Here is a 26,724-nt window from a genome sequence, read left to right as displayed (position 1 = left end):
TCTGGTGACCACTGCAGAAGGTCCTCAGGAACCGTCCCACCTCCTGAATCTTCCTCTCTGTCTGCCCGTTGGTTTGGGGATGATATCCAGAAGAGAGGCTGACGGCCACACCTAGGAGCTTGAAGAAGGCTTTCCATAGACGTGAGATGAACTGTGGACCTCTGTCCGACACAATATCTTCTGGAATACCAAATGACCTGAAGACTTGATTAAAGATATTGTCGGCAGTTTCAAAGGCTGTGGGAAGACCTTTCAGAGGGATTAGTTTGACAAACTTTGAGAATCTATCTACTATGACTAGAATACAGGTATTACCTTCTGACGAAGGGAGGTCAGTGATAAAGTCCACTCCTAGGTGTGACCAGGGACGGTTCGGAATCGGCAAGGGATGGAGCTTTCCAGCGGGTAGATGACGTGGGCTCTTGGATTGGGCACAGTCCTTACAGCCCTGAACATATTGCCTCACATCCCTTGCCATGTTTGGCCACCAGAATCGTTGGGATACTAGCGAGAGAGTATTGTTGATCCCTGGATGTCCAGTGCCTAGCGAGGTATGTAAGGAGTGGATCAGATCTACCCGGTGTTCAGGTGGTATGAACTGCCGATGAGGAGGGCATCCCGGCGGAGCAGGGGCTTCCGGAGTGGCAACGACTGGAGGAGCGTTCCAGGTGATCGGACAAATGGAGATGTGTTCGGGAAGAATCTTCGTTGGGAGTTCTTCATGATCGTGATGCTCGTGTAAACGAGAGAGAGCGTCTGCTCTTAGATTCTTGGGTCCTGGACGATAGGAAATGGAGAAATCAAAACGTGAGAAGAAAAGTGACCATCTGGCTTGACGTGGACATAGTCTCTTGGCCTCTTTGATGTATTGGAGGTTTTTGTGATCTGTGATCACCTGGAACGGATGTTTGGCTCCCTCCAACCAGTGACGCCACTCCTCCAAGGCTAGCTTGATTGCTAGAAGCTCCCTGTCTCCTATGCTGTAATTCTGCTCCGCCGGGCTCAACTTCCGAGAGAAATAGGCACAGGGATGCAGTCGGGGCGGTGTATCATGATGTTGAGATAATACTGCCCCGACGCCGGTGGTGGATGCGTCCACTTCCACCACGAAAGGAAGATTTGGGTCAGGATGAGTCAGGAGTGGGGCCCTTGTGAACTCCTTCTTAAGAAGGCGGAAGGCTGCGGCTGCTTCTTTGGTCCACTCCAGTCCTTTGGGTTTACCCTTGAGGAGATTAGTGAGAGGTGATGTAATCCTGCTGTAGTCCTTGATAAACCGTCTATAAAAGTTAGCAAACCCAAGAAACCTCTGGAGCTCCTTAATGGAAGTGGGTTCTGACCAGGATAGAACAGCCTCAATTTTCTTCCCATCCATACGTATACCGGTTTGGTCAATGATGTATCCCAAGAAATGAATCGACTTCTGGTGGAATGAGCATTTCTCCGCTTTGAGGTAGAGGTGATGTTCTCTCAATGTGTGTAGGACCTCCGCAACGTGTTGGCGATGTTCGGCCTCACTCCGGGAGTAAATGAGGATGTCATCTATGTACACTATTACACAGTGGTGAAGAAACTCCCGGAGGACTTCATGAATGAAGTTTTGGAATACGGAGGGGGCGTTGACCAGACCGTAAGGCATGACCTCATATTCATAGTGGCCAGTAGGGGTCACGAATGCTGTCTTCCATTGGTCCCCCTCACGTATTCTTATCAGATTATACGCGCTGCGGAGGTCCAACTTAGTGAAGACTTTAGCTTCTCGGAGCTGTTCCAAAGCGGCTGGTACCAGAGGAAGGGGATATCGGTATTTTACTGTACCGTTATTTAGGACCCTGTAGTCGATGCATGGACGCAGCCCTCCGTCCTTCTTGGCCACAAAGAAGAAGCTTGAGGCGGCTGGTGATTTTGAGTGACGTATGTACCCCTGACTCAGAGCCTCCCTTATGTAATCTTCCATTGCCTGATTCTCTGGAAGCGAGAGCGGGTAGATCCTACCTCTTGGCAACTGGGCATCTGGAACTAGGTCGATCGCGCAGTCCCATGGCCGATGCGGCGGTAGCTGGGAAGCTCTCTTGGGGCAGAAGACATCATGAAAGGAGCTGTACTCCTTAGGAATGTGGATAGACTGCTTCTCAGGAGGGCTCTCGACCGATGTTGCAAACAAAGAAATGGGGTTCCGACCTTGAAGAGGGAGATTTGGAAAACAGGCAGGTGTACATCCAGATCCCCATTTCTTTATCTCTCCTGTGCCCCAAGAGATGATGGGATCGTGCTTCACCAGCCACGGGCGCCCTAGAATGATGTCCATATTTGCACCCTCCAGAACCAGAAATTGAATCCTCTCTTGATGTAACAACCCCACTTGAAGAAGGATGTCTTCGCATTGTCGATGGATACGGGTCGAAGATCGAGTGCACTGGGTTATCGGTTGTATCTGGTATATATGCGAGGACGCCTCAGTACGGAGGTGGAGTTGACGACAGAGGGATTGGGAGATGAAGTTCCCTGCTGACCCGGAGTCGATGAGGGCTGTGACAAGGAGAGAAATAGAGGCAGTAGTTATTTGTACGGTGGTAGTAAGTGGTTTACATTGTTCAATATTCGTACTGAATACACTCACTGAAGTCCGAATGGGACGAAGGGGACACGCCATACGGGTGTGTCCACTGACACCGCAGTATAGACACAGACCCCGGGTCAGCCTCCTCTGTCGTTCCGCTGATGTCAGTCTTCCAGACTCTATTATCATGGGTTCTGGTTCTGGAGAGGCTGTTGACTCAGGCGATTGGAGGAGTGCAGACGAGGGGGTGATGGTGTCCTGTTGATAGGAACGGAGACGATCGGAACATCGGAGAGAATGTTGGATGAATCTCTCCAGACCCATTGTATCATCTAATGTGGCCAGTTGGATTCGGAGAGTGGGTTCCAAGCCGAGCCGGTACGTGGTCAACAACGATCTCTCATTCCATCCACTTGCAGCTGCTAGAGTGCGAAACCGGAGAGCATATTCCTGTGTAGATAGAGTACCTTGCTTTAGATGATACAGCTGCTCTCCAGCGGCTACTTCCCCATCAGAACGTCCAAACACCTCTTTGAAATACTCCGTGAAGGTAGTGATGGAATTCATGACCGGCCCGGCTTGGTTCCAGATCGTCTCAGCCCATTTAAGTGCAGGTCCAGAGAGTAGAGATACGATGTAGGCGATCTTCGACTTATCTGTGGGATATAGAGAAGGTTGCATTTCGAATATGAGGGAACATTGTAACAGAAAACCATTGCACTCCCCCGCTCCGCCTGAGTAGGGCGCTGGTCGGGCCATGGGACTGGAAGGAAGGGCCGAAGAAGAAACTGTGGAGGCGGAAGTGCTCGGTGCTGGTGGTGCGTTGGAAAGTGGAGCTGGTGGCTGTAGAATCCGCTTCAACTGGTCCACCAGCTCTTGAAGGTGATCGGGGGTGCTCATGTTGTCGTCGTTATGGGTCCGGGCTTCTGTTATGAAGCGGACAGGAGACAGAGGTAAGGAAACGTTAGGGTGTTTATTAAATGACAACAAGGAGCACATGAAGGATAGCCAGGAGGATCAGGAATGATGTTGGGGTCTTTTCCTCCGTGGCTGGGTAACAGGAATACACGAGGATGGACAGCACACACCAGATACAGCTGACAGAGGATGACACAGACTTGGAAGGACTGGAAGACAGGACGATTCGGGAGGACCAGGAAGACTAGGAGGAATACAAAGAGAACAGGTAAGTAAATCGTTTGTTTTAGCTGAGGATGACTACGCTGAGTGGTCGCTCAGTTGTCCGCTTTCGTCGAGACGAGCCCGGACAATGAGCGACTGGAGTGCTGTGCTTTTATCTGGTGCTCGTGAATGTGATGCAGCTGTGTGCTCATTAGAAGTCAGGTGATGGTGATCTTCGTGAGTGGGGGTCGTGAGAGCCTGACCAATCCATGACACATACGTATATACACACACATATATATATATATATATATATATATATATATATATATATATATATATATATATATATATATATAGATAGATAGATAGATATAGATATATATACATTATATAGATATATATACATTTTATGTATATGTATATGTGTGTGCATGTATGTGTGTGTGTGTGCGTGTATGTATGTATGTATGTATGTATGTATGTGTATATATATATATATGATATATGTATATATATATATATATATATGTATATATATATATATATATATATATATATATATATATATATATATATATATATATATATATATATATATATATATATATATATACACATACAGTTGAAGTCGAATTATTAGCCCCCTGACTTATTTGCCCGTTTGGTTATTTTTTTCCTTGCTCTGTTAAACATCAATTAGAAAATATTTGAAAAAGAAAAAAAAAATCAAAAGGGGGCTAATAATTCTGACTTCAATTATATATATATATATATATATATATATATATATATATATATATATATATATATATATATATATATATATATATATATATATATTATGAGACATCAATCAAATAAGGTGATTTTTTTTTTTGCTGTGTCTGGAGCTTATAAAATGACATAGCTTAAACTCTGCTCCATAGCTCTGAGGTAATGGAGCGTGATTTACTCACAAAAATCATCCATTATTAAACAGACTTTCCTTCGCCAGATTTCCTCAGCCCTTGCAAATTATTCAGAAGCATATAGAATTCCTTCAAGAACCCACAGAGGAATCACCCCACGCTGCCCTCTGTGTTCAGCAGACTGGAAAAAAACATTGTTTTTGTTTGTCAGCGTGAAAGACTTTTATTAAAGAATGACCAAAAACTGAAAAAAGGCCATTGAATGTAATATAAATGCACTTAAAGACTGCATTGATTATTAATGGCTCTGTATTTGCACAAAATATATCCAGATCCACTCCCCAACCTTGTTTTAATCCTTCAAGAACTTTAAGACATTTTATGCAAGTTATTTATTTTAGGCACTGTATTAAAGCAAAACACTGGAGGCAAAAACTTTTCGCGCACCAGTAACATTTGAGATTTGGGGCTTTTTGGCTTTTCATAAAGTTTATTTATTAGTTTTTTTTTCTTGCGGTAATGCATTGAAAACTTTCAAAATAAAATTTAAATATCACTTTGTTGCACTTTATCAATATGTGTTTGTTGATTTAAATTACTTACATATTTAGAAGCGTTTTCTCAAAATGAGTCTAAAATCTCCACTTATATACGCTTCAAAAAAATTATTTCTGCATTTTAAAACTTTACTGAAGGATATGCCTCATAATTTGCCTAATCATATAAAACATTATTTTGAGCTATTATTCTGGAAAATTATTTTGAGAAAAGAAAAATGTATAAAATGCAGTACTTTATCAATCATGATAAAAGAGATTCCCAAAATCCTCTTTGTACACAATAAAATGGAAAAAGAATTTTAAACTTGACCTCATCCCACCCAGCAGGCACGCAGTGTCATAAGATACTAATATTAGGTTAGATTTAGATCGTGACGTCAGGTGACCAAAATTCAGTCTAGCCAGCATCTTAGAACATTATTTTGACATCCAGTAATGACGTCAAATGATGTTGATATTTGGTTGACTTTAGGTTGTGTTGGAAAGTGACCAAAATCAAACAGAGCCAACATCTTAAACCAACGTCATATTTATTCATCAGGAATGGCAACCAAAATCCAACGTCTCATAGATGTCATAGTGGTAACTACCACACAACGTCAAGCTGTAACATCATTAGATGTTGATATTTGGTTAATTTTAGGTTGGACGTTGGACATTGACCTGATGTTGGGTTCTGATGTCAACCTGATTTTCATGTCCAAACAAAATGCAACGTCCCCACAACATTGGGATACACCGTCAATCAGATGTCATGCTGACGTCCTGTGCCTGCTGGAAATGTTCCGATGTATTTGTGCTAGAAGTGTTTAATTAAACAATGGCTCATTTGCATTTGTAAATATAACATTTAGAACCTTTTTTCTTCATCCAATCAACTGGGTAAGTATGGTGGTAACTATAAGTTAACACTTTTTACCCTATTTACCTGCAGTGTCTTGCCTTAAACCAGCAGTGTTTCTAACACAAGTGACCTATTTTTCTACTACTACTTCTTTACAGTTATAAAAGAAGTTAATTAATATGCTAATTTCCTAAGCTCTGATAATTCACATATCATTAAGAGTTAGGCTGGAATACAGCGTTATGCAGAGCCCAGATTTGCTCCTCCATCCAGAACCATCACTGCTGTTCCTGCCAAGTGCTTTGATGTAAAGCCATGAAGAATCTGATAGAGGGAAGCAGTTCTTTTGTTATGCTAACCATCCTCTGTGTGGCTTTAAACACGACAACAGGACTAAATGCAACGGCCTACATCTTGCTTTAAGCTCTCAGGAGCGGCATGTTTGTTGAACAATTCATCCAATATGAATATCTGAAGAATGTTTCAAGCTTAAAGCTCATTTTCCAGAAGGGCTGTTGATTTAACACAAATTAATTTATGAAGAAAAACGTTAATTTTCAACGCACTTATCTCAGAGCTACCTTATTTTTCATACAGCTGATTTGATGAACATGATGCTGGAAAGCCACTTATCGTGAAAATGTAAGATACTGAATATTATTTAGTGTTAGTTAAACTAAAAAAATGAAATGTTATTAAGTACTCACCCTCATGTCATTCCAACCCCCGAGACATCTTTGAAACACAATTTAATATATTTTTGTATGAAATCTGAAAGCTCTCTCATCCTCCATGGAGAGCAAGGATCCAGACTCCTTTAAAGTTCAGAAAATTACCCAATAATGTTTTCTAAATAGTCAAGTGCTAGTAGCACAGTGCTAGTGAGTGAACGTGCACAATATACTGACACTGAGGAGAAGAAACGGTTGAATAAAGTTATTTTGCTTTATGTGCGCACAGAACTATTCTTGTGGTTTCACAATATTGCGATTGAACTACTGAAGGCATATGGTCTGTTTTCAGGATGTTTTTTATGGACTTTTTTTTTTAATTGGGAACCTTGCTGTCTATGGAGGATAAGGGAGCTCTCGGATTTTATATAAAATATCTTCATTTGTGATCCGAAGATTAATGATGGTCTCAGAGGATGGGAATGAACATATAAACATCATTACGTCTATCAGAAGGTTCCACAATGATGAAAACGTGTGTATGTGTGTGTGTGTGTGTGTGTGTGTGTGTGTGTTTTATTGCTAAGCTTGCTATTTCACTCATATTTTTAGGCATTTAGACATTTACATTGTACCAAGTGGGAAAACCCATTTAAAACAGATACATAATTATAATTATATGTTAAGATATATAGTCTTGGATAATTATGTTTGTTAAATGACTAATTAAGCATTTACTAGAATATAAAAAAAATTACTTTCTTATGCATTTCATTTAGTTTTAAGTTAAATTACAGCACCTAATGACAAACTGAAATAAAATATAATAAAAACTAAAGACATGTGACACAACTAATAAACAAACAAACAAACAAACAAAGAAACAAACAAAAAGACTAAGGTCTCTATTTTAAGAATCTAGGTGCAAAGTCTAAAGCGCATGGTGCAAAGGCATTAAGGGCATGTCCGAATTCACTTTTGCTATATTAAGGATGAAAAAATATGATGACGCATGGTCTAACAGGGTTGTGCTTATTCTCTTAATGTGTTATGGGTGAGTTTTGAGCATAATGTGCATTAAACCAATCAGATTCTCATCTCACATTCCTTTTAGGACTCAGTTGCATCGCTCTATGGCACATTTGCTATTTACATGGCGTACTTTGTAAATGGAAAAACTGAATGGAAAACCGAATGCTTCACTAGCGAGAAAACAGTTAAACAGACCATCTGTGTGAGGATAAAGATTGAGCCTCCTCCATTCGGGCTCTTTCTCTTTACTTTTACTCTTTCATGGATTAGAAAACAGTGTTGTACACACTCCACTGAAGACATCCATTAGCCTACATATTTAATTTCATTTGTTAAGCGCAAAGACTTGCTTCAAAACTATAAATTCAGTTCTAACTTCCAGCAAATGAATAAATGAGCAATAATAACAAATGCGAGTTAAAACCAAACATACGTCCTTATGTCTTATGCTCCATATGGTGACGCATATATGTCTCCAAAACCAGACAGGTGGACAAATATAAAGATGCATATAATAAATAATACTGCTAATAATAAAAAAAAAAAATATATATATATATATATATATATATATATATATATATATATATATATATATATATATATATATATATATATATATATAATAAAGATGCAAATTGTCATGAATAAACTGGAAAAAAAGCCCACTGGACATGAAGGCAGGGAAGTTATATTTATGTAGTAAATAATAATTTTTGTAACATTTTAATCCTTTTTTAATATATATGTAAAGATATTTGTCTATTGATGTACATCCTGTGTATACTAAGTGTTTAAACCTGCATAGGCACATAACTAACGTCCTCTGCGCTGGAGTTTAGACCAGCTTTTAGTTGGTCAATGGCGCAGTCTATTTCAGTTTCTGAAAATAGCAACAAATCGCGCAAAACACAAATTGCGCCAGGTGTATAATAGGGCCCTAAAACTTCAACAAATTATGTCTGTCAAAACAAATTCAAACTATTTATAAAATAAAACTACAATACTTGCTCAATGATACTTAAATAACAGTATTGTAACATTATCCACAGAAAGTGAGTTGAATGATGTTGTCACGAATACTGGTTTCAAGGTAACCATGTTACATTTTCCAATGATTTTCCAATGATTATTATCACTAAAACTGTGAACTGAAAAACTGTTATTTATTGTTTGTTCATTGTCAGATACAAAAGTTGGTGGAATGCCTTAAGTATGTGATAGTTGTTTTTGACTATTTTAGGTCATTTTAACAAAAACATGATTATACTGATAACTGTGATGATTTTAGTCACTGTAATCATGATATCAAATCTTCATACTTTTACATCTCTATACTGAACCCATATGCAGTTTGCCCAACAAATGTGAAACAAACTAAACTAATATTAAATTTAAAGGGATAGTTTACCACAACATAACACATGAAGGAAAGCAAGCAATGAAAACAAGGCAGTTAGTTAATTATCGATCAGTAAGGTTTGAGAGTTTTAATGTGGGTATAAAATGGCCAGAGCCCACAGAGAGCGAATGACTTGAAACATTCTTGTGGTCCTTCATTTAACTGCAGCCTGAGACAATACGAGCAATGTAATGTCAGCACAAGTTGTCTACGCAGACACTTAAAGGCCACTTAAAGAGTTCACTGTCACTCCTTTCTCCTTCAACATCCTGAGTGTCAGAGGGAAGCAATTAAACACGTGAATGTGAAGCATAGACCTCGACGCTAGATTTTAAATGCACGCTCATGCATAATAAACGACAGCTATTAATAATAAATGAGTGTACAGTTGCTTAGACAGTCTGTGCGCTGCCATTATGCAAATGATCAATGACTTACAGCAACAGTGCAGCACTTGCAACCAAATCTTTCAGCATGCTAGAGACTTTTACAGGTAAATAATAATAACAAAAACCTAATAGTTATAACCATTCTTCCCAGGTTAAATATGTTAAAAACTTTACTTTTTTAACGTTATTTTTGTATTTCAGGTTTTCTAGAATGTTGTTTAAATGAAGAACTAGTTCATTTTTATTACAAATGTGCAAATTTAATTAGCATATTTGAGCAAAAACATCTGAACACTAGACAAAGAAGTTCAAACTTTTTTAAAGCATTAGCAAAGGTTTTACTGAGGTAGATTTTTATATATTAGCCTGGAATTTAGAAAATACTGCAAAAAACCAAAAACAGAAGGAAAGCTTTCAGAATTTGTGTATTTTGTTGTTGCTGTTAAATAACAGTGAGAGGAGCAGCATCATACTGGCGTCTCTCTTTGCCTTAATTTTGGCTCTAGTATATCATCATATTAGGAGATTGTAAACCATGATCGGGTTTGTGAACAAGTAAAGAATTTACTGTATTTTTGTTTAAATTAATGTAGCACTGTCAGTACTAATCCACTTTAAATACAGTAAAAACAGGAAAATTTTGTAATCTTATGATGGCAAAACTGAGTTTATCTCCATTCTTCAGTGTTACACACTTCTTCATTGTAACATGCTGTTAAATAATTTGGAAACAGTCCTGTTGCTTAATATTTTCCAAAGAAACCTTGACATATGTATTAATTAAATTAATCGTGAAATGGAAATTGAAGACTAAATAGTTGTACTGACCTTTGCAATATATTAAATATTTGCTTGATGAATGGAAAGTTTATTTTCCTACATTTTATTTGAACTTGAAAAGGAAAACTAAATATTTCTCTCTTAGACATTAGTATTTAGACATTGTGTACTTAAAAATACACATGTGTTAATACATTACAAATGAATAATTAAAAAAAGATTCTTTAATTATCTATATTTGCAGTATCCAACATGACAACAAAGTAATCAAGTAAGGAAAAATAATCTTCACTGTAATATTAGTTGAATTTGAGTAGAAGTTGTTAAATGAAATGATATAATTCTATAGTATATAAATCAGGCAAATTAAGTATGAACAAATCCTTCTGTGACTTTTAGAATACAGCTATGAATAAAACTAAAGTTTGGTAACACTTTGTGTATATCCTTCTTAAATTAGGTGTATTGTCAAATAGAAAAAGAAAAAAGAAAGAAACTAAAGTTTGGTGTATGTGCAGCGTTTATGCAGGTTTCACCAAGTCAAGTTAAGACCAACAAGAATTAAATTTTAGACTTATATAGGGCTGAACTTTAAGGATTTTTTTAATGGTCTAGCATTTTTTTTTACTTGCCCCATCAGTAAATCAAATTCTAATTCGTTTTTTTCTTAGCCACATATTTAAAATAACATGTCAAAACAAGCAGACCCTAGTTGTATACATATTAACTTAAAAAAACTTAAAAATAAAAACTTAAACTAAATGTATGCATTGAGTTTTGTGTAGAGTTTTGCTAAAAGTTTTATTGAGATGTATTGTTGGGGATTGGACATGTGTTGAATCCATTGGGTAGCTTTACATAATGGAAAATAATGTTTAAAATTATTTCTGTGAATTTAAGACTTTTTAGGGCCTAAAATTTAGTTGAAGACATTTTATAATCGATTATATAATCTATTAAGACATTTTATAACTTTTTAAGGCCTCACGGACACACTGACATAAGTGCTTCTGAAGCCATAATTTAACTTTGGAAAAAAAACATTAAACCTACCTTTAAAAATATGTACTGTAATTGTAACCTACAAACACAAAGTAACACTTAAAATAGTATTTTAGATGTTTTTTTAGACTAAACCACATTAAGAAAAACTAAAATCTCAAAATCGTTTGTTTTTCCTGCGGTGTCTCACCTTTAATTGTGGTTTAAAATCCCTATGAACTGTAAACTGCGACCATTATTTTTTTTCATATTGTGACGCAGTTCCTAGAGAAATTGAATATTAAATGAGCAAACAGTGGGCATGGCTTGTTTTTTCAGCTTGAGTTGAATGGATGTAATAAAGTAGGCATTTCATTCAGAAAGATCAGGAAAAAGGTTTGGGGAGAGTTATTACAACAGACTACTCCTTACCATTTCTGTTTGTAAAAACTGACAGTTGGAGCGTGGTTAATTATGTTAGGCACAACCAATTCCTAAGACATACGTAATCTGACAAATTAACTGAAAACAAAACAGGAGGTGCGTTTCATTTTCATTCACTTTCTTTTCGGCTAAGTCCCTTTATTAATCAGGGGTCGCCACAGCAGAATGAACGGCAAACTTGTCCAGCATATGTTTAATGCAGCAGATGCCTTTCCAGCCACAACCCAACACTGGGAAACACCCATGCACTCCCATGTTCACACACATACACCCTGACCAATTTAGCTTATTCAATTCACCTGTACTGCATGTCTTTGGACTGTGGGGGAAACCGGAGCACCCAGAGGAAACCCACGCGAACACAAAGAACATTCTAAACTCCACACAGAAATGCCAGCTGGCCCAGCTGGGGCTTGAACCAGTGACCTTCTTGCTGAGTGGCCATAGTGCTACCACTGCACCACCATTTCATTTTCAGATTTCAATTAAATATTAGAACGGCAAACTTTTTTTTTCTTAACATGCACAGATGAAGTGTTCACCACAAAACTAGCAATGTGAGAACCAAATCATTTGGTCGGTTTTGATTTCTTGCAGACTTTAAGAAGCGAACATGACTGTTCTATGGAGGCAAACATAGGCATGGTTTAAAAGCATCTACTGCTGTACTACCCACAATAACCTGCGGCTGTTGTTTGCTGAAACTAAAGCATGGTGTGGAATACTCAGCGTGAACAGTGGAGTTTCAGCATTTAAACAGATGGCAGTGAGAGGAGCGGCACATGCATCATACTGGCGTCTTTCTTTGCCTTTATTTTGGCTCTAGTAGAGCATCATATTAGGAGATTGTACAATGAAAAATCATGATCGGGTTTGTGAACAAGTATAGAATATACTGTATTTTTGTTTAAATTAATGTAGCACTGCGAGTACTAGTCCAGTTTAAAAGAAAAAAAAAATACAGTAAAAGCAGTCAAGTTTTGTAATCCTATTAATGGCAAAGCGGAGTTTATCTCCAGTGTTCAATAGTACACAGTTTTTTCATTGTAACATGCTGTTTAAGTAGCTGGAAACAGAAATGTTGCTTAACATTTTCTAAAGAAACCTTGATATATTTTTCCAATAATTTCAAAAGAACAGGATTTATGTGAAATGGAAAACTGAATAATGGTACGGTCTCAGGTCGCTCACTTCACAAACACACAGATCACAAGAGCTATTCAAAATATTAACATCCACAACTGGACCAGGACCCATCAACCACTGGAAAGTATGTCAATACAATACCAGACTAAAGCTGCGGTCACACTGGGCTTTTCCTCCCATAGACTTCCATTCATACGCACGCGAATGCGTCAGACTGGAAACAGAAAGGTCATACGTCAAGTTTCGCATGTCGCTGCGGTGCAAAGTTCAAGCTTGGTGAACACTGACCTGCGAAATCGCATCACTTGACTGCGTGAGACCAATCTAGGATCAAAACATGACCTCTCTGGACAGAAATTTAAAACATAGACCAATCGCTAGCTTTTTTTAAAAGTCTAATCATCTTGTTTAATCCCGCCCCTTTTCACAGCACCATACAACAGAATTTTGCACACACAAAGCCCAGTGTGACTGCAGCTTAAGACTGAACTGAACACAGGGGTATAAATACAAAAGACATAATTGAACTGAATACAAACAGGGGAGCGACACAGGTGGAACTAATAAACATTAACAAACGGCGGGAAAACAGAACAAAGGAGTCACATGACATCACCACAAACACATGGAAACATGGCACAACATAACATCACATGACACAACATAACACTGACACACCAGACATGCAACATAACACAGCAAAGACGCCAGACTGACAGGTACTGACCTTTGGAATATATTAAATAATTGCTTGATGATTGGACAGTTCAATGTCCTACATTTTATTTGAAAAGGAAAACTAAATATTTCTCTCTGACACATTATTATTTAGACATGTATTTTTAAATATGTCTAGCAATATTACATGTTAATACATTACAAATAAATAATTAAACAAACCAAAATGGTCAGAAGCTTTTTTTTCCCCAATCCTTATACAGTAAGTGCTATATTAAAATAAATAAAACAAAGCAAACAAACAAAAATAAACAGATTTCAAAATAGTGAACAGATGTATTTAAAATATTAATATGCACATAAAAAACAAGGTTTTGTGTAAATTATCGGTCACTGCATGATGGTAATCATGTCTTTTATATTATTAAATGCACAGGGGCCACCAAAGACATGGGAAAGATGTTGGGTGGAGAGGAGGAGAAGGACCCTGATGCCCAGAAGAAAGAGGAGGAGAGACAGGAGGCTCTGAGACAACAAGAGGAAGAGCGCAAGGCCAAACATGCCCGAATGGAGGCAGAGAGGGAAAAGGTCAGACAAACCATTCGAGATAAGGTAAGAGATTTCTTTATCTTTTTATGACTTTTCAGCTTGTGATTTTTAATAAGTGGGGTCATGTTTTAGTTTTTTATTTTATTTTTTGTTTTTTAAGTTTGGGTTAAACCAGTGTTTCCCAACCCTGTTCCTGAAGGCACACCAACAGTACACATTTTCAATGTCTCCCTAATCAAACACTCCTGAATCACCTAATTAGAACATAAGAAGAGACTCCAAAACCTGAAGTTAATTAGTCAGGTAAGGGAGACATCCAAAATATGTTATGTTGGCGTGCCTTCAGGAAAAGGGTTGGGAAACATTAGGTTAAACCATAGGTCTCAAACTCGATTCCTGGAGGGCCGCAGCTCTGCACAGTTTTGCTCCAACCCTAATCAAACACAGCTGATCCAACTAATCAAGGTGTTCAAAACTACTGGAGACTGTTAAGCTGGTGTGAGTTGCAGTTGTTTGGAGCTAAACTGTGCAGAGTTGTGGCCATCCAGGAATTGAGTTTGAGACCATTGGGTTAAACTGTCTTTAAGATTTCTCTTTGTGACTAATAATTTAAGATGATTTAATGCTATTATTTTAATGTGAATTTATTGTTTATTTATTTGTCAATTGTGTATATTACACATTTTATTTTATTTGTATTTTTTTTATTATTTTATTTTATTAGAGGTGGTGTTGTGGGGATGTGATCTTACGATAAATGATATATCAGCAGTAAAATGAAAATAATAAAAATGGTTTCATAGCTGCTGTATTTATTTATTTAAGTATTTTTAATATCCAACATGACAACTAAAAGTAATCAAGTATGGAAAAATAACCTTTAATATTAGAGCAGGATTTACTTTGAAATGGTTTTCAGTTAGAAATTACTAATTAATTTCACTATTTCGAAGAAACATCAAGTAACACATTGATTTGAATTTTGATATACAAAAACCCAAAGCGTATTCACATATAACTCTCACTGAAAAAAAATTCAAAGATTATTCGTTGGATTTACTAAATCTTTTTTTAAGTTAAGTGGTTGTAACCAATTTATTTGGGCTGAATTTAAACAAGTAAATTAAGTTGAATATTAAGAAATTAAATTGCTTTACTTAAATTCAACACATATAAATTGTTTGCAACAATTTTGCAGACGTCATTTTTTCAGTGGATGAAACACTTTAAAATTGTAAATTCACCAAACACCTTTACTTTGGAACAGTTTCCATTGCTAACAAGTTTAACCATTTTAAAGAAACAAGTAACATTAATTTAAATACAGAATATTGATATTAAACAAACAGCTTAAGTCTACATCAGCTTTTTACCCTGAGACCAGAATTATTGGAACATGACCTTATGTGCTAATAAGTTTCAATCTAAAGCAGGATAAAGCCATTACACCTTGATGACATGACTTAATGATTAATGTGTGTGAGAGGATAATGCATCAAATATGAATCTCCATTAGCCTTTAATGAAATGTCACATTTGCAGGAGGTCTTAATGTCAGTTAATTACAGCTAATTTAACAGCTTTTTCTTAAAGGACAAGAATAATCTTAGTGTTATCCTAGAGTTTCAGGTCATTACAGGATCACACATCATCCCAAATAAGAATTAGGTGCATTTTGAGTTGTTGGTGTTGGTATTGGGAACCTAGTAACTGGGGAAAATATCTAATTGTTAATTTTTTTAACAGATATAGCGATTTCGATTTGATTAGCATTTTAATTTTATAGTCAGGTTTCAGCTCAGTATTCAGTATCATAGCTTCTTACTGCTTAAATGCAGTGAGAGCTAGTTAAAAATATGAAATGAAAAATATTAACTAATTCCAACTTTTATTCAAATTTGTTTGTAAATATTCAGAAATTAAACACTATTTTTCTCTAGAGCAAACAGTAGTGAGTTATGGTGTTAGTTATCTTCATGGTGCCTTCGTGATGTTTTTTCATGTGGTCTAACAGCTGCATACAACTCTAAAATTGTACTTTGCTGTTGCTAGCTATTAGATTGAGTGTTACTGGCATTACTTGTAGTTTACCTTTTAGCAAGACACTCCTCATATAGCCACCTATGATGCTTTTTTAGGTGCTGGTTGTTGTATTTCCTCGTGCTGTGGCAACAATTCTGCGACAGCTCTTACAAATGACCTGTTTTTGTTCGATGTCTGTAACGTTGAAACCAAAATATTCCCATATTGCTGACATGCTGTTTTTCTTTGATATGAATTTGTCTATTAATGTTTCTGAAGTGGCAGATCATCCCACTCGTCCACGCTTTCCTGTTTGTTTGTTTTATTGTGGGCTTTTAGCATTCTGATTGGGCAGAACAAATGTGTGCTCACTCAGTTGGCTAGTAAGACTATCACACACAGACAGCAGTCACGCATTTGCTCTGAATATAACACAAATATATTTCATATTGCAGCCTCTTGTGATTAGCTAATCGCAATGTTTCAAATTCGATTAATCACACACAGTAAATAACACAAAGCATAATGGAAACTGGACGACATTTAGTGATGAGTATTGGGCAATTTATAAGTGTCCTGCTCCTAGCAGATCAGATTGCAGTCACTAAAAATAATGCTATGCGCAGATATATCCAAAAACAGACAATTGTTAGTTTTGTGAGTTAATGTTCGCTACATCATTTTTTTTCAGCAAATGCATTTGAACCTATTAGTCACGTTTATCCCGTAGACAGTACAATTTTGAACAGTAGAGTATTGTATCTATTTACTTCTATTTTCATTACGGTACCAAAAGGTGGAGATAGACTCGCTTCTGAATGCTATTGGTTTACAGAGAATCGCCACCTGCACAATGACAACACAGGAAGCGACATACTGTATATAAATAAACAGCAAAATCATTCTATGATCTATTTTCATGTTGCTAATAATCTACAATACAAATAATGAATTATAGTGAGCTAAAGACATGATATATTAAAGACCTGTAAACTTTTTTCAAATGTTGGTGTACCATACAGTAGGTACTATTAGGACAATAACCGTTTCAAGGTATACCGCGGTTTGGAAAGGTCAAGGTTTTAAAACGTCAATTTTCTGCTATACCGTTCCTACGGTATATGTAAGATTTCTTTAAATTTTTTTATTTATTTATTTTTTTTAGGAAAACAGCAGAAAAGAGATCCAAAGATACCATTTTAAATAGTAAAGAAATCTGTGTTTTTGAAACTAATGAAGACAGCAGAAGTCAATGATGCATTTGAATTATTCAGTCTGACATGTTTACTGTTCCAAAATATTATAAATGTTTCTGAAAATAAAATATATTGTGTTCAAAGGGGGAAACGTTTTGTATTTTACCCGGGCATTTAAAAAGAAGATATTTTAGAGCAGTAATCACAATACAGTGAAACCGTGATATTTTTTATCCAAGGCTATAATACCATCAGAATCGTATACCGGCCCATGCCTAGGTACTATTTGCAGTAGAAACTCTGTCCTGATTAGGGTGACCTGTACCAAACTTTACTGTACCACAACAAACATATAGATTATGTAATGGCCCAAGTGACCTTTATTCCTGAGACTGTACACTTCTTACAAAATAAGTTTTACAGAACTTAAACTTTTAGGGGCTGTTCACATATAACAGTCTTTTGCATGCTGAAGTTTGTTATTTCAAATGGAGATGCATGGCAAGCACAGAGAAATAGAGAGCAACATGGTGCAATGTGGTGCGACCTGCTCACTTTATCCAGTAAGTTGAAAAAATCTCAACTTTCTTTTAAATGCTCCAAGCGCACTAAGCGTCATGTTACTAGAACCAACCATCAGCTTCATGTTTTGTAGGATTATACGCATATCGTAATAGATTAATTACCTCAGACAAACACAGAACACCCAAACACTGCAGCTCTTTTTAATTTTCTTTATAGATAACATAGTTACAGCAAGAGATTGTCAGTGGTGGTCCCTCAGAGTGCATATGATGATTGCTTAGCAATGACAGACACCAAGGAAATGCAAGCTAATGTTTGCATTGAAATTGCTAGAGGAAGCACAAGTTTCATGTTTGCCACATGGTTTTAGAAACAATATGTGAACGGCCCTTAAACAGTAATGTACAATATATAGTGTAGAGCAGTGTTTCCCAACCCTGTTCCTGAAGGCACACCAACAATACACATTTTCAACCTCTCCCTAATCAAACACACCTGAATCAACTTATCATAATATCAGAAGAGACTCCAACACCTGAAGTTAATGGGTCAGAAAAGGGAGACATCCAAAATATGTACTGTTGATGTGCCTCCAGAATCAGGGTTGGGAAACACTGGTGTAGAGTATAGAAAGTAGTGTGTTATGTTATGAGGTATATTGTGTAGAACAGCATGGAAAGACAAACAAAAAACTGATGTTGCTGCTCATTTTTGTAATTTTGTTTAGAATTATTGTATGAAATATTCTTCTGTCATCTAAATATATTTATATTTATATTCACATAGTATGGACTAAAGAAGAAAGAAGAGAAGGAAGCAGAAGAGAAAGCAGCTATGGAGCAAGCGTGCGAAGGCTCCTTGACTCGTCCCAAAAAGGCAATCCCAGCAGGCTGCGGGGCAGACGATGAGGAGGACGAGGAAAGCATTTTGGACACCGTTCTCAAATTCCTTCCCGGACCCCTGCAGGACATGTTCAAGAAGTAACAGCACAAAGCTGTTTCTGAACACAGATGAGTGAGGGGAGATTTTGGCCAAACAGGTGAAAGGCTTCTCACTGCCTTGACGGAATTATATTTGCTCCTTTCTACGGATAGAAACCCAAATCACAACACGACAACATTTGGTCTTTTCACTGCCATTCAGGTTCAAATTGTTTACATTTTCTATAGTGCTCTCGGTTTGTTTACTAATCATCAGGGTCGCTAATACTTTAAAAGTTAATCTGCCTTAGGTAATGATCATCGACCCCAAAATAACAGCACATTCCAGGATGATGATACAGAGCTCATTAAAAGTGATGGATTTATTTATTTATTTCAGAGCATACGCAAACTGTATCTTGATACAATCGTTCACAGGAAAATACTGTCAATGAAGTGCAGTGGTCATGTGAATGGGGTCAAAATCTCACTACCATATTTTCCTGGAATTTAAAAGTCAGTTTTAAAGCAAATTAATGTCAAGCAAGCAGAACATGCACAAGTCACGCAAATATTTAGATTTGCGCTGGATGAGAGAGACTTGTTGATATTTGTACAGCACATTTCCAATATGCCGCTAGCTTCTGTTTCAATTTAAATACATTTACTTAGGCTTAACATTTCTATTAAATGTTGGTTAAAGTGAACGGCTCTATGATTTCTGTTGTTTTATAGGCTGCTTATATTTTCAGTTTTATCTTCTTTTCTGAATACTGGTAAATTTAAAGGATTTGTTGCGCAATTAACTGAAATATACATACACTTCTTATTTTATTTAGTGCTAACAGTAGACTATTTTATATAATTTCAGGATTAAATTATAAGATACAACTTATACACCAATGGCACTTTTTTTAGAAATGCAATTATGAGCCGTGACTTAATTTCTGGAAAATATGGTATCTAATGAATAACATTTGCCATCAGGGAGCTTGTCGATATGTTGCCATTTGTAAAAATGGCAAACGTTGTTATACTGTCTTAGAGTACATTATACAACAACAATATACTTAAAATGGATGTGTTTCTCCCTTGCATTTTTGAAAAGTTTCACTTTCAGATAATAAATGCTATGAAAGCAATACCTCTCCACATGGATCCAAAAAATGACTGAAAACAACTATAATATGCATGCCAGACAAGAAGATGGACACAATACTATGTGTTTGCACCTATATGGTCCTGTAGCTCAGCATTGTTGTTTTGGTTGTCAAGTACTCATGCATGACTATAAAGGAAACACAATACATGTGAATGATGTCACTATATTGCACAAAATCTAAGATTTACACACTGAAAATAATATTTTTATCAAACCTTTTCAATACTTTCTTGTCCCCGAAATGCATAAAATGTTTTCCGTTTAAAATTGTGTCATGTAAAATTTTGAAACATGAATGCATGTTCTGTATTCTGCACATGTACACATGCATATAGTATTTGTTTGCAATGACATGACATTGCCACCTACAGGCCTGGCATGCATAATACAGTGTTTTCAGTTGCTTTTGTGGATCCGTGCGAATGGGGATTGTTTTAACAGTATGACATTTTTTCAAAAAATGCAAAAACAGAACGTTTTCTGTAGATTGTTGTCTTGAAGATGTACCCCTAGTTGTGCCACGTTAGACCACCTGAGTGCTCAAATGGTTTTGCAGCCTGGCAGTTCTCAGTTTTGTATTATTATTTATTTATTTAAAATGTTCTTGAGGTGTGAAATAGAACTTGAATTGACCACAAGTAATATTCACATTAGCCTTGCCAGCAAGATCAGGAAAAGTTCGGTCAGACTTGAAATTTGACAAACTGGACCAAATTATCCTTACAACGAACAGTTATTCAGGACTAATCACAATCTGAAAAGCATAGAGTAGATGAACCTTTAAACGTTTGCTATGTATTCAGTCACTGTTTCACAGCACATTCATCACTGCCAAGACAAAACAAGCAGATAATCTGATATAAGACCATTCACATGACAATCAGAAATGATCTGATCTCATACAGAAAAAAGTTATTTATACAAACTTCTATTAAAAGCAAAGCATTGTCCACAAAATATGATGTTCCACAACACAAGAATATCTTCCAAGCTCATGCCTCAGGTGCTGTTTACACCAATGCCTTTTTGCTTTAAAACAGATAAGTTATGTTACGGTTATGCCAGACATTCACACAACTTTGAGATCTACAATCCACTGAAAAGAAGTGTTTTGCAAACTAGTCACCCTTCTCTTCCCGGAGAAGCAAGCACAGGCAGTTGAATCTTTTTGGCTCAAGACTTCTGGTCTTATTCCCTTCCATTGATTTTTACATGTTAAAAATGGCTCCCTGTGCTGCTTATGTTGCAAACTGCTATTTTCTTATTACATTATTCTCATTTTTATGTATAGTCATGAACACACATGGGTGTAGAGCAAGTAGTTTGACCGTTTTCTGCCGTTTATTATTCTTAGTCATTTTTCCCATAGGCAAAGTGGATTCAGAAGTTGTAAAACAATCATAAAAACAAGCACACTTCCACATTGAAGAATAAGGTCAGTAAAGAACCAGGTTTAGTTTGGAAATGCTGGTGTTCTGCTTCAGAATATACTCAAAGAAACAACCTTTCAACATGTCCTCGCTGTAGTCTGTAGTACGATGATGTACTTGATCAGGTCCAATACGTAGAGGACATTGTAACCCCACTATGGTCATGCCAATGTTACTGTGACGGCTGGGTTTAGGGTTGGGGTAGGTGAAGCTGTTAATAACTGTGAGGGTTGGGGTAGACGTAGACGTTAATAACACACAATGTAATGGATAATTTAATAATTACCAGAAATAATTCTCGTGTTTAGCTATGTGTTTAGCATGCGCATGCACATCCTTTACATAATAAACCTCATCCAGTACGTCATTGGGCTACAGGCTTCAGTGAGGACACATTCTTAACTTTTGAAAATGGAAGTGCGACTATACTCACTGGCTCATACTCATTCAATTTACTACTCGATCGTTGTTGATGTTCTATACAGTATGAATGTGAGCAGTATAAATGGAACTCAGACGTAGTGTACCACATCCACCATTTCGTCATGATTACGTGACCTATCCGCATCAGTTGCATTGCTTCACTCCCATTCATGAATTCTCTTGCGGTGCATCATGGGATATCAGAACGTCCATCGGATGCACACTTCAGATTCACGTCAGAAGTAGTAGGTCATCCGGGGATTCGAATACTGTTCTGTGAATTTAGACATACTACTCGGCTCGCATACTGTTTTGAGCGTACTATCCGCTTGTTAATTGTGACGTCAGACAAAATGGCTTCCGGGTCCATACTGTTAGGGGAGACTCTCAACAAATGGTAGTAATAAACATTTACAAAGCGATATAATACTTTCGAAAATCACGATCACAATGTGTACACCCATGCCTAATATCAGATGACCAGAAAATGATTTTTTTTTTTTTTTTTTTAGAAATTGTTTAAATTTTGGTATTTGTGATGCAGTAAGCCCAGAGAAAGTTGTGTACACTATAATTTTATATACAATTTATTTTAATGTGTGTTATAACTAGAAAGTGGTCGTAAACAAATAATTCTCAATTCAAATGAGTAGCGGCTTGGACCCGGACACAGTATTTTATACATCTCTGATGCGTCTCGACTTAACAAGCGGATGGAAATATGTGATTTCGGATACAGCCGCTCTCTTACTGGTCTACTCTCATGTGACAATTGCGCAACCATGTGTTTAGCATGCGCATCCACATCCTTTACATATTGAACCTCATCCAGTATGTTATTGGGCTACAGGCTGCAGTGAGGACACATTCCAAACTTTTGAAAATGGAAGTGCGACTATACTCACTACTCACACAATAAAACGCAAATATGGCTGACGGCAAAATAGGTGAAAGCGCAGTGAGCGCAAATGGAATATCATGCGTTTTAGTCAGTATTGTGTGGATGGAGATCATTTTTTCTGAAACGCAATAAAAACTAGCAGCATTTTCATTCTTTAAATTGAAAACGCATTAAGTGTAAACAGCAACTATAAGTGAAAGTTAATTTTACAGGTGGGGTTTGGGATGAATTTCATGCTTATTTACAAAAATAATAATTAATACCAATAAAATTATACAATTTAGCTACTAATTAATCAAAATCTAAGATAGTTGTTTTCCAAGAGATCAGATTATAAGGTCTTTTAGCATGTCTTTACATTAAAAAATGAAAAAGCATGCCTGTGTGTAAGATAGTTAATTTAGTATTACTTCACAAAATGGAGGCAATGCTTTCGATGATGATAATTAATTATAAAAATAACAAATGAATACTAGAATACATGAGCTTCAATCACTGCTATAGAAAAAAGACCAAAGAGAGAATGAGCTGCAATCCTCTACACTACTACAGACATGATGATGAAATTGTGAGAAACTATTAATATTCCTTCTACATCTGATCAACAAAAGTCCTTCCCTCTGTGAAATTTCTGCCCAAAATATTAATCGTGCTGCTGGCAAAATCTGATGAGTTGACTTAAGTCTTTTTTATTATTATTATTACAATTTTTAAGGTCTTACAGTACATTTTTGAGCATTGAGTAAACACTGCCATTTGATAAACATGTCAGAAACATATATTTGGGAGGGAGGGGTTCAATGTTTACATATGTTTATGAGTAGGTGAAGAGGCAAACTCATTTTTGTAAAGTATTGCATGATTGGGGAAATATGAAACCTATAGATAAGCTTTCATTTTGTTGATTACACAAAGTTAGCAGTTGTATGTTCGACAAAAAAAGTGTCCCTTTTTAAACTCTGTTAGCAATTGATATCACTACAGGAATGTATCTGTACCCGTTATAGGCTGGTTGTTCTGTGATCACAACAAGATTGTAAACTTTGTTTCAAAAATCAAAATCTTAGTAAGAGCAGAATGACATACTTTAGAATAGCACACGCTACTCTTTTCATTTCAGCTGTACAAAAGTACACCTTTTTTATTATCCGATTACAAATTTAAAATGGACTTTTTCATTTTTGTAGTGCTGAAAGTTTTTTTTCCACTAGTCAAAGCCATATTGTTAGACTGCAATAATTAATGAAAAAATACTCATCTTGTAGTCATGCATCTGTTTCCTGTAAAACAAAACAAACTGTCGATATCTATTGAATTCTTCATGTCTGAAAGTGTATATGACGTTTCCTGTAGAGAGAGAGAGAGAGTCTTTAAAAAGAAGCTACTGTATGTTCTCTATGTATTTATGTGCGTCTGTATTTGTTTGTGCTGTAAAATGTTCTTTCATGTTGTATCTATCTGTTCATGTCTTGGTCTAAAGCGGACTGCATCCGGGTCCTAATGTTCATGTATGCATGCAGATGAATTTTGCATTAAATACCAAATCGTAACGTCAGGTTGTATCTGTTCATCTGTCGCTGTCCCTGCAACAGAAGCTGCACACTTTATCCAGGGATCAGTTCCCTGGATGTGATCAGTTATCGGCCTCATTATTCTTTTGGTGTTTAGTGATCATTTGGAAATCATTGCTACTGCTAAACTTCTGGGTCGTTTCTAGTAGTTTTTTATTTACAATTTGATCTCAACAATTGTGCTATTGTAATTGTGCTTTTAATATACTTCTCTTGGCATAAATGACATTCATGCAGTGTGTTTTGAGTACAATGCAATAGTTTGTCAATGATGAAAAAAAAGCCTAAAACTATTTGAACACTTTTGGACGTCATTAGAGATCATATGTGTTTAAAGCAGTTTCATCAGTACTGACATAACTATGAATTTTATTTTGTGATATGGGTCTTTTTGCATCTTATTAGCAAAAAATGTTTAAGAAAGCATGATAAAAGCAAGCAAGCAATCAGTGCATTATATAGTGATTGTAAAAATGTAATCAAAATATGGGTAAAAAAAAATCTGTGTAACAGATATAGTATGTAGTAATATGTAAAATGTAATATATAGTCAGAATTATTAGCTCTCCTTTTAATTTTGTTTTCTTTTTTAAATATTTCCCAAATTATGTTTAACAGAGCAAGGAAATTTTCACAGTATGTCTGATAATATTTTTTCTTCTAGGGAAAGTCTTATTTGTTTTATTTCGTCTAGAATAAACCCAGTTTTAATTTTTTTTAAATCCATTTTAAGGTCAAAATTATTAGCCCCTATAAGGTATTTTTTTTCGATAGTCTACAGAACAAACCAACGTTATACAATTACTTGCCTAATTACCCTAACCTGTCTAGTTAACCTAATTAACCTAGTTAAGCCTTTAAATGTCACTTTAAGCTGTATAGAAGTGTTATATATTATATATCATTTACTGCCATGATGGCAAAGATAAAATAAATCAGTTATTAGAAATGAGTTATTATTAGGGGGGCTATATTATTGCAAAGGTTTTATTGCAAACACTTTTAAAGCACAGTGGTGAAAAATTAACTATTTAAAATTCTAATCACATTTGATTTCACACATATACATTTATTAATCATTCATTCAGTCATTCTTTTTTTGTTTACAAAATCTCCTTTTGTCTTTGGTCCATATACAATTATTATTTTGTTTAATCTTGTTTACATGTTCAAATACTTTTTGAGGTCACATAATAGTTGGTTATTCCCCACAAAATCAGTCGCCACTTAACTGATACATGTATCATAATCATATTTTGAATTTTAATTGAATGTGGTTACATTTTTCTTTACATGAGCATAATAAACTGGGTAAAAGAGCTTAATGTGTTGGTAACTCTATAATCATTAAAAAAATTCACTTTATATATATTCACTATATATACATTCATGTGGTTTTTTTAATTATTTTGATAATGAGGTAAATTGATAGTCCACCAAATTGTACATCTGTCATACTTAGGAATGTTGGGAAACAAAGTTTATTTTCCCTTTTTTTTGTCCATACAAATAGAAGTCAGTGGGAATCTAAACAGTTTTTACACCAATATTCTTCAGAAACTTCCACAAACGAAAAAGTTCAAACAAATTCAGAATGATCCTTCCTCCCTTCCTTCCTACCTACCTACCTGCCTATCTACTATCTTTGCAATGTTAATGAATATAAATGCTCACTTAAAACTGTCAGAGGCAAAAAAATTAATTTGCACCCAACCAGTCAATAAAATATCAGCAAATTTACATATTTAAAGAACAAATAAAAGTATTTTAAAATGAGCTAACTGTGTCTAAGAGAAGGGCTATGCCTCACATTTTTAAACTCTTTCGACCGGTTGAATTAAAACACTTTAAACAAGCTTTTAATTTATTTCAGGAATGGAGAAGAATGAATCATTCTGCGTTTTCTTTCTTTTTTTGTTTCATTCTTTAACTCTGACTGCATGACACTATTAAAAATTGCTCCTTTTTACTTTAGCACTGTCCGTTCCATCTCTGCGCACAAATTGAGAAAAGAGTGACCTTAAACAACTGCAATGTCGCTGTTCAACACCATCCGCCAGAGAACTGTCAATCTGCAGGCCATGCTCGATTTGTTTCAACATAACAACATATGAGTCATTTTGTACATATTAGGTATTTTGGGATTCGGAAAGACTTAATCAGCGCATATAAGCATGACATTTGCCATCGCTTGTTTTGACATTTAAATAATTGAGCACAATTTAGTTTTTCGTGATTGTACAGAATAATGAAGGAAGTCTAAACTATTCAGCTAAGCTAGTTTCTGTTGTCAGGGACCTGGATGAATTCGTAACATTTAAAAGTACTGTAGTTTCTTAAAGGGGTAGTTAATCCAAAAACGAACATTTACTCACACTCAAGTTTTCATCTGTTGAACATAAAGGAAGATGTACTGAAGAATATTGGGGATAAAAGCAGCCATTGACATCTGTAGTTCAAAAAATATATACTATGGAAGTCAATAGCTGCTTTTTTTTCCAGCATTCT

General features: G+C 36.1%; 1 protein-coding gene across 1 annotated transcript in view; it reads left to right on the top strand.

Moving 5' to 3' along the window:
- The window catches only part of cplx2b (complexin 2b), a 49,279-nt gene extending 25,084 nt beyond the window's left edge, over window positions 1-24,195 (top strand). Inside the window, exons 3-4 of the mRNA XM_056472274.1 lie at window positions 13,954-14,129; window positions 18,596-24,195. Of these exons, the coding sequence (XP_056328249.1) occupies window positions 13,954-14,129; window positions 18,596-18,793 (374 nt within the window). The 3' untranslated portion in view covers window positions 18,794-24,195. The remainder of the gene's footprint in view (window positions 1-13,953; window positions 14,130-18,595) is intronic.
- The last annotated feature ends 2,529 nt before the right edge of the window (window positions 24,196-26,724 follow it).

The sequence above is a fragment of the Danio aesculapii genome, chromosome 14 (assembly GCF_903798145.1).
Source record: "Danio aesculapii chromosome 14, fDanAes4.1, whole genome shotgun sequence".
Taxonomy (NCBI): domain Eukaryota; kingdom Metazoa; phylum Chordata; class Actinopteri; order Cypriniformes; family Danionidae; genus Danio; species Danio aesculapii.
This window is presented reverse-complemented; position numbering and strand designations above follow the sequence as displayed.